Genomic DNA, 16384 nt, shown 5'->3' with positions numbered 1-16384 from the left:
CTCAACTAAACCTTACTTAGCAGGAGCATGTCGATATACTACGTTGAGGGGTAGTATGGTTAAAAGACGATTCATGAGCACGAGCCATTTTTGCGCGCGTGGTGGGAGGGGGAGGGGAGGACAGCTGGTGGACTCTCCACAAACATCGACTAAAAACCCAACTCTCACTTCATAGCTCCTTAGTGGATTACTCCCACGCTCGACAGCTCCACAGTCACGTGCGGGCCCCACCCGCTAAGTGTTCGACGAGGTCGCTCCTATCTATCTATCTATCTATCTATCTATCTATCTATCTATTCTATCTCCTCTCCTCTCCTCTCCTCTTTTGTCCAAAGTACTGAATTGGAATTATTAATTAAGTCCACCACAGCAGGCCAGTTCCGGCTAGTCATTGGGCCCCCCACCTCCACCACCGTTGAGTTAATGGTGGGCCTACTTGGACCTCGTTTTAGCGGATCTGCAAAACATTCCGCATCCGATACCATTAACTACTGATAAATTGCATTTCACCGCCTGCCATTTAAGCTAATAGTTTATCTACCCCTCTTAAAGTTGTTGAGTGGAGTAAAAGACTTAGCGACAAACCTCGTTTTGTCTTCGGTCGAATTTTCTCTGGTCAACTCGTGCTAATCCTTGAAAGCCATTGAATAGACTTGCATCAGCACCGAGCTGCATCTTTCTACAACCGTTGACAAAGAGAATACGAGTCCGGTCATTTCAGGCTTCCAAGTTTGAAGCGTGACTCGTTTGATGACGAGGGAGACCCCCGTACATTAGGCTCGACCCGCCACGTGTCTAACGGAGCTGAGCCTTGCAAATGGATCCACCATCCGACCCGTTAATAAGGAGAGTTGGTGGAACCCAGCCCACTTGACCGTTACTCCTGTCTGTCCGAGCCCCCACGCCACGTGGATGTAGGGATGGCGTTTATTGGACAACGCGTGGCAGCGGCGGGGGTCCCACAAGGCTCTCGCGTGCTTCTGCCCACTCCCCCTCCTCTGTCGTACTCGTGTCATCTTTTTCTATTTTTCTCCTTCTTTTATTTCTCTCCTTTTCTTTTTTGGCCCTTTTTGCGTCCACCAACCTCTTGCTATATAAATGCTAGTGCCGTGCTAACACTCCTCACACTATATATATGATACCTCTCTTGGCTATCTCTCTATATAAGTAACTCCCTACTACTTCTTTTTTATTCTTCTCTCTCCCTCTCGTTTATAAACATACACATCTCTCTCTCTCTATCTGTGAATCAAGTTTCTCTCACTAGGAAACATGGGAGAGGCTGTTGATGAGGTGCATGCAATCAATGGCTACGATGAGCATCGTGCCAAAGAGTGTCCAGAGGAACGCAAATGGTACGAGGAGGAGATCGATGATGATCTCAAGTTGTGCTACGCATTGAATAGGTGACCGATAGCCTTCTCTATACTTAGATCAATAGTAGTTCTTTTACTGTTAACAAGTACTTCTGTATCTTAATTAACGGTATATGTTTGCTAGTGTGCTGCATAGAGGGACTAGCATATATCAAGAAATAGCTCTTCTTGATACCAAGCATTTTGGGAAGGTTGGTAAACTTTGGCTCGCATATATTTTTTACCTAGGGTCGACTATTATTATATTTATTGGAATTATGCAGGCCTTGGTGATCGATGGGAAGATGCAGAGCTCGGAGCTGGACGAGTTCATTTACCATGAATCCTTAATCCATCCTGCCCTCCTCTTCCACCCAAAGTAATTCTTTCTTCTCATATGTTTGGAGGATATTTTTTTCTATGTTATCGATAGGCATAGGCTACTGAGTCGTATTCATGAAAGAGTATAATAAATTTGTTTCTGAATATATTATATACTCAGGGTACTCTCGTTATCATTTTTATAATGCACAGTGAGATGGTAACTAACTCATTTTCTTTTCTTCGATTACTGATTATAATAATTGCAGTCCAAGGACAGTATTTATTATGGGAGGTGGAGAGGGGTCCGCCGCCAGAGAAGTCCTCAAGCACACCACCATACAAAGGGTGGTCATGTGCGACATAGATCAGGTGCCATAAAGCTTATGATAGTAGTAACATTTATAAATGATAACTAGATAAATATTACAGTACTATTAGTTTTTTATTCGTTATCTTTGTTAAATTAAAACTTTATATATATATATGTATAGTACAATTATATGGACATTAAAAGTTACACATGCCTATACATTACCAGGAGGTTGTGGATTTTTGTCGAAGGTACCTGACAAGTAACTATGAAGCCTTCGCAAGTGACAAGCTCTGCCTCGTAATCAACGACGCCAAGTATGTGGGAATTAATTACACCAATCTTTTAGTTCTTTTCTATTGTAATTAAATTGATAAAAAGGCTTTAACTAAAAAGAAATTATTGACCTATTAATATAGGGCTGAGTTGGAGAAGAGAGAAGAGAGGTACGATGTGATAGTAGGAGACTTAGCTGACCCTGTGGAAGGGGGACCATGCTATCAGCTCTACACCAAATCTTTCTATGAACAAGTGCTCAAGCCCAAGCTCAATCACCAGGGCATCTTTGTCACACAAGTAGACATCTTCATACATAACTAGATATAGATTTTATTTTTCTCTGACCAACTTTATTGTTATTTTGGTTGGTTGATTGATTGATTAATTGTTTATGCATAGGCTGGACCAGCAGGTGTTCTTACCCACAAGGAGGTCTTTTCATCCATATACAACACTCTGAAGCATGTCTTTAAATGTGAGATTTTTACTCCTTTTTTTGTTCGTTTTCCCTCAAACTTGGATCTCTTAAATAACAACAAGCTCTCTACTATGCGTACTAAGATTACAAATTTTGTTGCAGATGTGCTTGCATATACAGCTCATGTGCCATCCTTTGCAGATACATGGGGATGGGTCATGGTAATTAGTTTACTCTCTACAGAATAAATTTACTATGTTGCTGTAATCTAGATAATTACTTGGTGTTCTACAGGCATCAGATCACCCATTCACCCTTAATGCTCAACAAATCGATGAAAGAATCAAGGAGAGGATCAACGGGGAGCTACTTTACTTGAATGGGGAGTCTCTTATTTCCTCCACCACCATGAACAAGAGTGTTCACCAATCGTAAGTATCTCTATCTTTATGCGTATTATGTCCTCTCGAATTCGACATGATTAGCAATCTTATTGTTGCTCAAATTAACTTGCAGATTGTTGAAGGAAACGCATGTCTACACAGAGGAGGACGCAAGATTCATCTATGGACATGGGAGGGCTTGTTGCGCTTAAAACTTTCTTTTCTCCAGAGAGTACTGTGGATATTGATCAAGTTTGGAATCAGCAACTAAATGCAAAGAGAGCAGCAGCTCACAGAACGAACGAACGAACGAACGAACGAACGAAGTGCGAAGTTGTGGGTGTTAGCATTCTTTACTTCTTTTATAACGGAAAAGAACAAGTAAATGTATTGCTAACTATGACTCAGCAGTATAATTGTAATAAGTTATAGACTACTTCCTGGTGATCTCGTTCCTCTTATTCGCCTTTTTCTCTACATCTATATGATATATTTAGAAGCAATTTGGTATGATATGGCTCAGAATTGAGGACTCAGAAGAGCGAACGATTAACATAGCTTCGCAATATTGCATATAATTGGAAGTTGTAATAAAAATTAATCAACAACTAGATAACACTGGTAGGAAAACCGCTCACAAATTTGTCAACCAATTACCGATCGATAACGAAGTCTTCATCTAGCTCCTCTTCACAGGATCGAAGTTTGAGACGCCGATGACGGCGCCGATGATGACGCCGATCACGACACCGCCGGACACGATGCTGAGGAGGAAGTTCTTGAGCGACGGGGAGATCCCCGGTTGCGCCGCCTCCGCCACGTCGGGGATCACCAAGGCGGCGGCCAACGCCGCCGCCGTCAGCCCAGCGACAGCCTGATCCTTGGCCGACGGCGGCGACGACGACGCCTTGACCTGGATGCACCTGGAGACGTGGATGGAGGCGGGCTTCGTAGGGAGCTTCATCGGGTTGAAGAAGGCGGATCTTGGGGTGGTGATGGTGGTGGAAGGGGAAGCCATTGCCATGGTGACTGCGGGAAGAGCAGATGCCATCGGGAGGCAAGTGGTTTAGATTTGGATGAAGGCAGGGCGAGTGGGTTTAGATTAGGATGGATAGGACACAGGGAATGGAAGTAGAGGAGGGGGGAGATGCGTAGGAGATGCCAGGTCTGCATCTGAATCCTACGTGGACGATTCTGATACGTGGTGTGGAGGATAAGGTTATCTGTGATGCTCTTATCTCTTGATGGAGCTTGGAAGGAGTACGCTGTACGCGGCATCAATCAAGATTCAAGCGGGGGTTAAACGGTATCCAAGGAGTTCTTTTTTATAATTAACCCGAACACTTAAATAAGTATTACTACTAATGCCACAAATAATAATACTTACCAAGTATTTCTAATGGAGCAGTACAAAGTTTACAAGGTGTGAGTTTCTCCTTCAATTTACCAATAAATGTGAAACCAACCGTCTTAAGTATTGGTTTATACAAGGAGCTAATTTATGAAACAATAGCTTATTTAGACATTTACTATTGAACACAAATGGTACTAAGAGAAAACTGATCGAATTCAAAAGGACCAGCATGCAAAAGAAACCTAAGTAACAATATAAAAATAATTTCAAAGGATATCTTTCCTGCATTTGTTATCTATATTCCATAGTAACTTGGAGCATTAGAAGATACAGCAGGTGGATGAGGCTGGGTTGGCATAATATGCATGCACAGAAGTCGTAAAGTTTTTTATATAAAATGTTTTTACTGTATACAACTGGCTACATGGTGGCTTTATTAGTTTGTATCTATTTGACTACATGGATCATAAAAATCCAGTTCCTTTTCCCTGTACAACTTTAGCACCATGGCTAGAAAACTTGCTCGTTCCGAATTCTATCCCAGCCTGTGAGTGTGTCTCTGCTAATTCTCTAACACGTGAGAGGATAGGTGTCGGAATTGGTACAGAGGTATGTTTTCTGGAGTTCTTCCCCTGCTACACGAAAGGCAGATAAAAAGAATCAAATACAAAAATAGTAATCACATGAAGTTATCTTCCTACTAATAGTAGGAAAGTAAGTGATCACAACCAAGATGAACCCCCACCAATTCATTAGAGTTGTAAAGGTGCTGTTAATTTGATAACTTCAGAAAGGGATTATTCTACTGGCATGGGTGTGCTAAAGGGAAAAACAAGAAAACCACAGAATCTTACCTCATTCTCACTAGCAGGAACCTGTGCCAAGCTGGCCCTTAGCAGATTCCGCCACTTATCCTAAAAAAGATCATTGTTGCTGGCTTAGTATCAATTGGTAAATTATAATATCAACTGCAAACATTCTGAAAAGTACAAGAAACCTCGGAGATGATTCAAGATTTAGCATACACAGATATGAGGTACTGCACCTTAAGATCAACAGACGTGCGATAAGAATAAGAGGCAAATGCCAGACGTCTGATCTCAGACCATCTTCCAGTCCCAAACTGGGCTACTCCATCAACTAACTTCAGAACCTCACAAAGAGTCCAAGCTCGATGATGCTTCCTTCTAGGACCACCTTTTACGACTGGTTGAGTATCAGCATTATCATCTATTTGTTCTCCAGCTGCCTCCAACTTTTCATGATGGAGATCTGGCTTCCTCTCACTAGTAATTGGATGTGTACATACTTTTTCTCTTTTCTTGTGAACGAAGTTCTGACAGAAGAAGAGACAATTAGAACGTCCAATGCTAACTTGGTCATGGCGTACTCACCCATAAATATTTGGCTATATGCATAGGAGGCAAAAACCACTGGACACATACCATATGCCCATAAACAAAGTGTCAAAGCAGATGGGAAAAGATACTTGAAGACCAAAGAAAATCTCTAGATTTTATTTAGGTACAAAAAAAACTTCTTTGCTACTGAATTTCTATGATAATGTTTCCAGAAACTTAAAATTCAAACTACATATGTTATCGGAAAACAACACCATGGATTGGATAAGCCTACCAGCTGTGGATTTCGCATAAGAAGAGATCTGGCTTTCCTTGTTTGGATTCCACTTCCAACATTGTGTTGCAAGGGAATATCTAGTACTGCTTTAACCAAGTCAAATGCCATGCCAACAGAATGGTAAGCCTGTGACCATTACCAGAAGCATGAATATGAGAACATGAAAGTACTATTCATAGGATAAAATCATCGTACATAATGTGAGAAAATAAATTCAACAGCAAATATTAACCCTTGAAGATCTATAAATGATCAGTAAACATTAGATAGTTCACTATCAATAGGTATGACACAACAAATTTTAGTTTATTGTTCCTTTGCAGTGCAGTACTTATATTGCAGCATGATACAGTAGTGCAGTACAGCATACATGTACGGAGAAAAACAAATGTATCTATTTAACTTGTTTATGCTAACTTCTAATTACCTCATAGTGAATTTACAGTGTTTGCAGGACATCAAGCTACAAATTGGAGCTCTTCACACTAATTTAATTTTTTAAAGCTATTTCATAGCTATCCCTCAAAACCAGTAACCAGTTATGTTATCTTTGAAAAATAAACTATTGCATCGGATTGCAATGTCAAAGTAGTCAAAGTAGTCAAAGTGAACTAAAAGATGATGCTTAAATGAATAATTACCTTAAGAGCTGAGAAATTTTTCCTAGGACGTCCTCTTCTAGCCCTTGAAACATATGGTACTTGAATGCCAAATCCTCCGATGTAGTCCTGCCTAGTGGAAAAGGCTATATTCTGTGGACCAAGAACAGGCCGTAATCGAGATTTTGGACAGGCTTGCTCAGGTGAACAAATTTTTACTGAAGAAGGCAATCTTGTGGAACACTCCCTGGCCTCAAAATCAGAGAGTTCCTCAATGTACCGCCTTGTGGGTCTTCTCATCCTTTTGACAGCAGACTCTTCCATTTGAAGATTTTCCTTAGTTGCATCAAATTCAAGAGGCATCCTAAGCCTCCTGCTGGATCTTTGTTGGTCCTCAATATGGTCAGAAGAGCTAGTTGGTGAAACTTGGCAGATGTCTTTTGTTGGGTTGGTAACTTGATCTTCAGAAAGAAAACCAGATTCTAGCTTAGATCTTCTGTCAGCGCAATGTGCCTCTTCTTTCACTTCATTGCAAACAATTTTATTATCTTTTATTGAAAAACTCGAAGTTGGAACATCACATGAATTAATTAACCCCATTGCGATCCGTCGCTTGAGCCATAACTTGTCTTTAACAGAAGTCTGACGCCCAAAGGTAGCTCTGAATGCTTCTTGAAGTTCTCTAATCGTAAGATTATCCAAACAAACTTCCCCTTCTATAAGAGAAAAATCAGGCTTTGAACTAGTGCATGTTTTGGGGAGAGATGAGTTACTATTTACTGCATCATTTGTAGGTCTTGAACATCTTACTGTATTTTCAATTTCATCACTAGGACTACCATTTAATGCTACAGAATTAGGAGCTGCCTCTATTGAAGGATTTTCAGAATGGATCTTGTCATTCTGGGATTCCGCATTGTTAGGACAGTGAGAGCTCTTACCACCTAGAGAATTTGCATTGACATCTAGAGATTCACATGATAATAACAGCCTCTCTTCTTGCTTAACTTTCTCCGAGATCACCTCTATGTACTGCAATATATATTTAAAAAGCAGAAGCTGAATAGGGAAGTGTCAACTCAGAAATAAAAATTACAAATTACAAAAAAAAAAGATCAAATAAAGGGAAATTTCTTAAAATGGATTCAGAATTTCACATAAAGTAACTCATAATCATAACCATTAACACTTCACACATAATTCCAGAGTACAGCCAAAAGTAAGAGCTGAGTCTACCATCTATCATGTTCTAATCTTGGTAATGTTATTGACTGGCACAAAACAGGCACTCAGAAAAATAAATAGCAAATTACTCCATGATAGGTAATCTTTTTAAGAACCTGTATGTATCAGCACATGCTTGAGACTTGAGAGCCTTGTCACTTGTTAACCACCAATTAAAAACCTGACCTCCCATACCAGGGTACCGGAATTTGTACTCTTCAGTTTCAAATTAACTCAATCTGGAGCCAGAAATTTCTGCTAACAGATGGAATTTCAACTTCTTGCAATCAAATATTGAATCAGTTGTTTAGATACATGTCTAGCTACACAATCTCACCACAACAAATTTGCCTGAAAATCTTCATCTCTTTTAAGAAGTTGCTGTTGGCTTCTTGCAGAAAATATAAGTTACTTTTATTCTGAATTATAAGTTAGTTATGTGTTCACTATATTCATTAAATTGGGTATCAACAATATCATCTATGTTTGACTATTTTCCTATATTATGTGTATATAATGACTTATGAAAAGAGGAAAGAGTATTATAGCTCTTAGGCTGGTCCGAGAAGAAGGCGGACAAGCACTACAATAATCAAGATGTTGTTGGTACCACCACTTAGACAACTCATTACTCCAAAAACTAGGTAGGGACTTCCATCTGTTGATTCAGAAATCCGGAAAGCAGACTAATTTTTAACAGAATAGATTCACAAAGACCTGCATATAGAAAACTTTTACATATATCAAGAAAAGAAAATACCAATTCTAGAAAGCCAAAGCTATAAGAAATCTAGTTTCAAGAAATTACATCACATATAACTTGCTACCAGAAAACCTAACAGCATCAAGTTCAGTACAAATGAAGAACATGTACAGTACTTAGTATTAATTTATAGATGACAATTGAAAATGACTTGTACATTTTTATTACCAAATAAAATATTGAAAATGACTCATGAATTTTCTTGATGTACATAAGATGACAACGAACCTCAAGCCTAGAGTCCAACTTCCTTGACTCTACCTCAGCATTCTCTGATTGAGCAAGTCCTGATACGTGAAGTGTAGTAAGACATGAGTTTCCTTCAGGAAACCAAAAATTAAGTGAACCAAAGTAAATTCAAGCCTCATTCATATTACCAGCAGCCCTATGTGGCAGCTTGAAACAGAAGACTGGACATCAATTAACTGAATTATATAACAAATTACTAAAAGGAGATAAAACATACATGCATACATACAAGGAGAACTGATCTCAAGGACATAAAAACTCTAACAGAAAGGGTTGATATAAAGTGCAGATTTCTATTTTAAATATCTTACAAGTAAGATGTATCTTGAAAACAATACTTTAGTGGAAGAGATCCAATACGTCCCACCTTCAACTGAAGGTATTTCAGTCTTTTCATCTTCAAGCAGATGCTCAAACTGCATAACCTCATCTTCTGTAGCGGGAACTAGTGTTCCATCACCTTCAACCTGAAAATCATATTATCTGGAATATTAATATTCTGAAGTTGTATCCACACGTGTATCACAATTAAAAATGTTGACAATTGATATAGAACTCACAAGATCAAAATTCAAGGAATAAGACAGTGCAAAACATATATATACACACACACACACACACAAAGATTGAAGATACTTAAAAGAATATCTCCAGAACGATTGAAATAATAAAATTTCTCCTCAAACCACAGGCTATATATTGTGGGCATCCATGTTCACATGGGTTCCTTTTGCCCGACAATAGTTGTGAAGACCGAGAATGAGAAGAATTTAGTTCATACAATGTTATTACCTCAAATGTAGTTAACAGCACCATAGTTTGAAGTTTCAGTTTCGGTCTTGGCTCAGTTAAGAAAATGAAACACTTTGGTCAATTTCAGTTGGTTTTGATTCTAGGCAGACCTTCCCTGTTTTCATTCCATATAGCATTTTAATTAGTCATCAGCCAAATCATTGCATCCCACCCATGTTACTTGCAGCCTTTACATCCCCTATACAAGGACACGTTACTATTCCAGCATAAATGCTAGCAAAGGAAAGAGAAGCAACTCATTCATTTTTTCCATAACGATGCTATAAAAGATCACTGAAACATTCCAAATGATAATTATGCACGAACTCTCAGGAGATCAATCAAATTGCATGCTTGGAACAACCCACATCATATTTCGCCATTGACCTCAGGTTTGTGTATTTTAGGACTCAATACGACCATAGTATTGCTGAACTACAGGGATAAGCTGTTAGTCCCGTCATCCTTGGCCAATCCTTTTAATCCGACTATTTCAATGATTTTCTTTTTAGCTAAGTTGTTTGAGTCTTTGAGACTACGAAAATTCAGTCTAACATTTGATTCCAGTAAGAACACTACACTAGTTTTAGCCTATCAAAAGACTCATACACTAACACAATAAAACAGGTTTCTATTGAAAATAAAGGTATTCTAGTTATGAGAGCAATTATTCAAGTCCGAAATCGACAAATGGAATATTCTAAGCTACTAGAATTTAATTTTTCTAATGAGCTGACATCAATTCACATGTTCCTTATAAGCGAGGTACAAGAGCATTTCTACATACAACAATCAAAGCCAAAGATACAAGAATACATTTTAAATTTACAAATAGGACCACATAACACACTAAAATTATAGGAAAGATAAAGGAAAGCAGGCATTTACCCGAACAAGCTGGTAAACCACGGGATCGGACACACAGTTATTTCCAATCTCACTTTCTCGACTATTCTTTTTCCCATTAACCTCTGCGCCAAGAACTGCTTCCATGGAACATTCCACCACATACAATTCAGATCAACAAGCACTGTCACCCCAGCAACAAACACCCAACTTAATACACTTCGAAGAATTGAGATAAAACCACCAGCATGCTCCAATCAACTCACCGACTACAGGAACCTAAACCTAATCACCAAATTTTATAATAATCTACAATCAGATCAAAGAAAGTTCATTTAGAGCTTCAATTCACTAAATTCAGAACAAAATTAACATAAAATGCACCAAAATTTGAGGGAAAAAAAGTGTAGCAAGAAAGATTCTTCTGAGCTGACCATGGAAGTGAGGGGATCAATAAGGCGATTCGCACGGCATTGCTCCCGATAAGTTGGTGGATCGAGAAGAATTAGAAGGATTCGGGAGAAAGAGGGGCGGAAATGGAATTGGGAGACGAGAGAATTGGAGGAAGGGAGGGGGGTTTCGAATCGAACGGATAGAGACGGGGAAAGAGGGGAAAGCAAGGAGTTGGATCGGTAGACGGGGTTCACTCTGGAACGCGTGGGTCCTCAGTTTGGACGGTGATAAGACGAGCGACAAACATTTTGACGGCCGTGATGAAGAGAGTAGCTTCCCAAAGAGGCTTCTTTAGCACGCAAAGAGTGGTGAACGGAGAGCTGAGAGTCTTGAAAAAAGATTAAATAATGATTTGTGAAATTAAAGGTTCGTCAGAAAGAAGGGGCAGCGCTTAGAAATTATATATATATATATATATATATATATATATATATATAGTTAAGGCTGTTGAAATAATTGGTCGGCTCGAGTTGCTGCTTGATTAAGCCCGACGTGAAATTGAGCATATTTAAGCTTCATAAATGACGCTTAAAATTAATTTCGAGCTGATCTTGATAACGAGCCGACTCCAAGTCTGCCAAGCTTATGATTTGGGTATCGCTCGCGGTGCCCTATATTACCTTCCTAGTGGAAAGTGGCCGAGTGGGGACCACTTGTTGTCATCTCTAATCTTGAGTGACCGAGCAATATGGGTCGGATCATATGACATCATAAGGAGTCTAATTATTTTATTTATTTATTTATTTTAATTAAGATCTTAAGTTAGAATTTTAATTAATTAACTAAATTTAACTTTTCACAGTTTTAGAAAAATATTCAAAGAATATTCTACGAATGTCAGAATAATATCAAACCAACAAGATAAAATTGCCAACTCCATATCTACAATTTTGATATTCAGGACTTCTCCAGATTCTGAATCTATCTGCTGCAAAACGAATGATTAATCTGAGAAAGATAAGGAATACTGATTTAGCTAAGTCGTGATTATCTCTAAGTCATATTTATCTTTAATATAAGCTAATAAGGCAAATCCTAATAAAAGTCGATCTAGGTTAGCCTCTATAAATATGTGGAGTACAGATTATCATGAAAGAAATTATGGAATAAATATTGAGTTAAGTTAAGTTTATTTAGCTTGCATTACTTATCGCCATTATCTTTTATTGTCATAGCCGTAGACCTCCAATGCTTTCAAACCCTAGCCACCTCCTATCTCCAGCAGCCACCCTACTATACAACCATTCATTACCATCATCCACCATCTCCCTTGAATGTCCGCCACCATCCAACAACCGCCGCAACGTCAGATATTTTTTAACTTTTCACCCCGACCTCCGATTTAGGTAAAACCAGAGCCATTAGAACCCTAACTCATGAAACTACCATTTCTAATTTTTCTTACGTCCCGATCTATCCAGATCTAATTCGTAACATTGGTATCAAAACCGACATTCCTCAAACAATGATGAACACGTGATCCAAAGCTAACCCAAGGGAGATTGCGACCATGGAGGACCAAGAACTCGTCTCCATCCCTGTGGAGGTTTCCTCGGCACCACCAATAGTCGACGACAAGCCATCGGCATGGGCAAAGATAATTTTTAAAGAATTTTCTAACAATGCCGCTAGATCTGTCGAGAAGAGCTTCAAAATGATCAAGAAGGCTCTCCAAGCCTTGACGGCAACCATCTAGGCTCGTTACCACCGCCCTGCACCACCACCATCGCCAGCCACTATGGAACAGGCACCACCTCCACCTTCAAGTACTAATAATGGTGAAATCGTGAAGAGCATCCAAACCGCGGCAACCATCCCTTCTCCGACTGCATTGAGCCTTCCATTGTAGCGACACCGGAGCAGCCTTAGTGACAGCCCCATCGTCATCTTTCCCTGTCGTGGTGGAAAATAAAGGTCGAAATCCTAGTCATCCACCGATGGTGGTCTAGGCACTTTCGATCTAAACCACCACCGTCAACCACACCTTCTTTGGAGCAGCCACACCCGAACCATGCCCTAAATTGCATGTGCTAAAACCTTAGCTCGAACCACTCGTGACTAGGATTTTGCCTAGGTCACCTACGACTAGGGCGGGCTATGGCTCGAACCAGTGGGCCCTAGAGCACAACCTACCATGGGCTCCCTTCCACGTGGTAGACGGGACGCATAGAAAGATTGAGGACATAAAGTTCGAGAGCAAACGAAAGTTTAGAAACCACCATTGACACCTTAAGGACAAGGTGGACAGAAGCATGGTGGATTAATACAATCTAGGTCAGATCGTACCACATTATGAGGATATTGGGATCAATGGATTGAGTCTAATTATATTATTTGGTTTACCTCAGTAGGTTATGATTTTATTTAATTAGCTAAATCTAACTCTGCGTAGTTTTAAGAATATATTTGTAGAATATCTATAGATGTCAAAATAATATCAAACTAGCTGGATAAGATCGCTAACTTCTAGATCTACAACTTTGGTATTAATGACTTCTCTAGATTCAAAATCTATCTGCAGCAAAATATGAAGGATTAATCTGAGAAAAATAAGGAAGACTGATTTAGCTAAGTCATGATTATCTTTAATATAAGCTAATAAAACAAATCCTAATGAAAATCGGTCTAGGATTAGCCTCTATAAATATATAGAGTGCAACCCTAATTAATTATCTAATTGATTATCATTGAATGAATATTGAGTTAAGTTAAATTTATTCAACTTGCATTACTTATCCTCATGTTTTACTATAGTCGTTAGATCATTGTTATCTTTTTAGAAGTAGATCATAGCCGTAGAAACTCTAACACTTTCAAACTCTAGCCACCTCCTACCTCCAGTAGCCACCCGACCATCCACCACCACTCTCCGACAACCGCTACAACGCCAGATATTTACTGTTCTACCTCATTTTGATATATCTTCACTATTTTATTTTTAACTTTTTATCTTGACCTCTGATTTACGTGAAACTAGAGCCATTAAAATTCTAACTCATGAGGCTACCACTTTCTAAATTTTTATAATTTTCTTACATCCAAATCTATTCAGATTTGATTCATAATAGTGACCCTCCAAACGCAAGCTCGACGCTTTCTCCCTTCCCCTCAAAATTCCCACAAAATTCAGCAAGCCATCTCCTTTTTCGGCCATGTCAAACACTATTCCTCACATCCCAACTCATACCTTCTAGATCTCTACTTTCCTTCTTCCTCAAAATGATTAAGATTTTAATTATAAGTCTGTAAACAAAATTGGTGGTGAGAAAACGAGGGTACTATAGGTATTTTAGAAATCACAATTTTTGTTTTAGCATAGTATTTTTTTATTGATATCTTTCTGACCGAAAATAATTAGGTTAGATTAATTCAAAAGTGTTATATAAAAATTATTGAAAAAATAGAAACGTTATAGATTCCTCGGAGTGTTAATTCAGAAAATAAAATATTTTCTAAGTATGATAAGAATATTTTTATAGTTTGACCCCTTTTTTTATTCGTTTGCTTTTTATTCTTTCGGAACCCTCTCCCCCCTCGTTTCCCCCTCCCCGCTACCCTTTTAAATATGACGTATTGCAATAACCCTTCGCCAATTCCATGGCCCAGATCACAAAGGATGAAGTGTCAGTCAGAGTTTCGGCAGAAGAGGTGGATCCTTCGGTGGAAGCTCCTCCTCTCGACGGATCCAATTCTACCCAAAATGACAAGCTCATCACAGTCTTGATTGCTTATACTCTGCAACTTAGCCTATCGATTGCCACACAACCAGCAGTCCCCGCAAATACATTAGCATTCAAGCTGTACACTTTTGCCAATTATATTAATTTCGCGTTGGGAATCGTCCTTGTGATATACCTCATAAGGCTTTCCACTAGCCCCAATCAATCAGCAGTTCCAAACTCCGCCAAGCGTATGATTTGGGTCTCGCTCGCCACGTCTTTTCTTACTTTCTCTCTTGGGACCCTTCTTAATATTATTATGGCCTAGCTACTTATGTTTGCTCGATGGTCTACTGGCGGTGGTTATGGTTGGAGTTGTTTATTTCGACTTTCCAGTTATTTTGTTTGTTTGCAGACACCAGGTTTACTTCTCAAAGAACCAAAAGAAAAAAGCTCTTCTATTTGTACTAGAATAAAGGTTTTGTCTAGCCTTCATTTGTAAACGCCATTCTCCTTTTGCTTAATTTAGTTTTAGGGAGCAGAAGTGTGTATCCTAAACAGTATGTATACAATTATCCTTTCAATAAATTTACATGAGATACAGCAGAAACAGCAATATTAGTACATGTATTACGAGGAAAGAACGAATATGTAACAAGATTAATTAATTTGTTGAACTAGACAACAACGTAACCAACGAATTTGACGCCAATCGCAACCTCAATCATAAGCACAACAAATTTATATCTCATTTTTTATCCTATTCAAGCATAAATCATCTATGTGGCTCCCAATACAAGACAATTTGAATTGAATGAAGATTACAGATTGGAAAAAATTATGTGGGCCTCTATAAGATCATTCGAGGAGCTGAAGTTATGTAAGGTCTGTGAGCCCGTCGTGTTCAAGATTATCCTCTGCAATTTCAAGTGCAATCTATAAAGTAGCAATAACTTCAATGAATGCAATAGTTCTGTCATATGTTGGGCAATATTCACAAAAGTACAGTTCGCCTTTGATGCTTATGCCTTGAATTTAATCTTCGAATGCTATTGAAGTACTTGAATTACTGCTAAAAGTTATTTAAATTCGTTGGATTTAACTGGGTTTTTTTTGGTCTACAAAGCATAAAAAAGGGATCCTAGTCATCCAGGCATAGGAACGGTGTTTCACGCGTTTTCCCCCGGTGGGCTTTGAGCCTTCGAGGATTCCGCGTTTCCCTTCTTGAGTATTTTATTTTTAATATGTTTAAATTTCCACGTGTGCCTCCATTTCTCAATGATCTACTGGGTGGTGTTTGTCTATTGTGTGTGTTGAATTGCTTTGGGGCATGAAAGGTAGGCAGTTCTATTTAATTGTTCTATAATAAAGGTTTTGATCAATCGATTCTAGATGCAGTAAAAATGATTTTGTTCAAAAATGTATTCCATTATCTGAAAAGTGATAAAATTAGAATAAAATTCATCCAAACCTACTGAAATTAATTAAAATCTCATCGATTAATGATTTCAAACAGTAGATTTTGTAAGAATTCTACCAATTTAAGACTTCCAAATAGGGTGTTACAGATTTGTCTATATCGACAAAGCCACCTGTTTATCCCCAATCTACAACCTTCTTAACATCAAGACCCTCCTTACAATAAATTAACATGAGATAAATATTACGAAGAAAGAACGCAGATGTAACGTGATTAATGTTATCTTGAACTGGACAACGAAGCAACCAACGTTTTAAC

General features: G+C 38.7%; 3 protein-coding genes across 8 annotated transcripts; 1 reads left to right on the top strand and 2 right to left on the bottom strand.

Annotated features, from left to right (window-relative positions):
• The first annotated feature begins 1141 nt into the window (after positions 1-1141).
• On the top strand, positions 1142-3516 carry LOC140779604 (thermospermine synthase ACAULIS5). The gene is made up of 10 exons (XM_073124759.1): positions 1142-1406; positions 1501-1567; positions 1640-1734; positions 1946-2048; positions 2218-2306; positions 2409-2565; positions 2668-2743; positions 2849-2907; positions 2981-3117; positions 3203-3516. The coding sequence occupies exons 1-10, from the start codon at positions 1273-1275 to the stop codon at positions 3279-3281; spliced, it is 996 nt and encodes a 331-aa protein (XP_072980860.1). The 5' UTR covers positions 1142-1272; the 3' UTR covers positions 3282-3516.
• A 96-nt stretch (positions 3517-3612) lies between these two features.
• On the bottom strand, positions 3613-4186 carry LOC140779605 (uncharacterized). The gene has a single exon (XM_073124760.1). It carries the CDS (start codon positions 4118-4120, stop codon positions 3749-3751), a length of 372 nt encoding a protein of 123 aa, XP_072980861.1. The 5' UTR covers positions 4121-4186; the 3' UTR covers positions 3613-3748.
• A 603-nt stretch (positions 4187-4789) lies between these two features.
• LOC140778096 (uncharacterized) lies at positions 4790-11290 on the bottom strand. 6 transcript variants are annotated; one of them, XM_073122652.1, is made up of 10 exons: positions 10969-11290; positions 10801-10843; positions 10577-10718; positions 9264-9363; positions 8876-8934; positions 6703-7692; positions 6059-6187; positions 5469-5759; positions 5278-5337; positions 4790-5058 (listed from the first exon to the last, which is right to left on the bottom strand). In XM_073122652.1, the coding sequence occupies exons 3-10, from the start codon at positions 10679-10681 to the stop codon at positions 4888-4890; spliced, it is 1905 nt and encodes a 634-aa protein (XP_072978753.1). In that variant the 5' UTR covers positions 10682-10718; positions 10801-10843; positions 10969-11290; the 3' UTR covers positions 4790-4887. The 6 variants fall into 6 exon arrangements, with proteins under 6 accessions (XP_072978753.1, XP_072978752.1, XP_072978754.1 ...); XM_073122651.1 differs by having other exon boundaries at positions 10801-10819; XM_073122653.1 differs by lacking the exon at positions 10801-10843.
• Between the last annotated feature and the right edge of the window lie 5094 nt (positions 11291-16384).

This window comes from Typha angustifolia, chromosome 15 (genome assembly GCF_048772165.1).
Source record: "Typha angustifolia cultivar Huaian chromosome 15, ASM4877216v1, whole genome shotgun sequence".
NCBI classification, from domain to species: Eukaryota; Viridiplantae; Streptophyta; class Magnoliopsida; order Poales; family Typhaceae; genus Typha; species Typha angustifolia.
The sequence above is the reverse complement of the archived record's forward strand: the minus strand, read 5'-3'. Positions and strand labels throughout refer to the sequence as shown.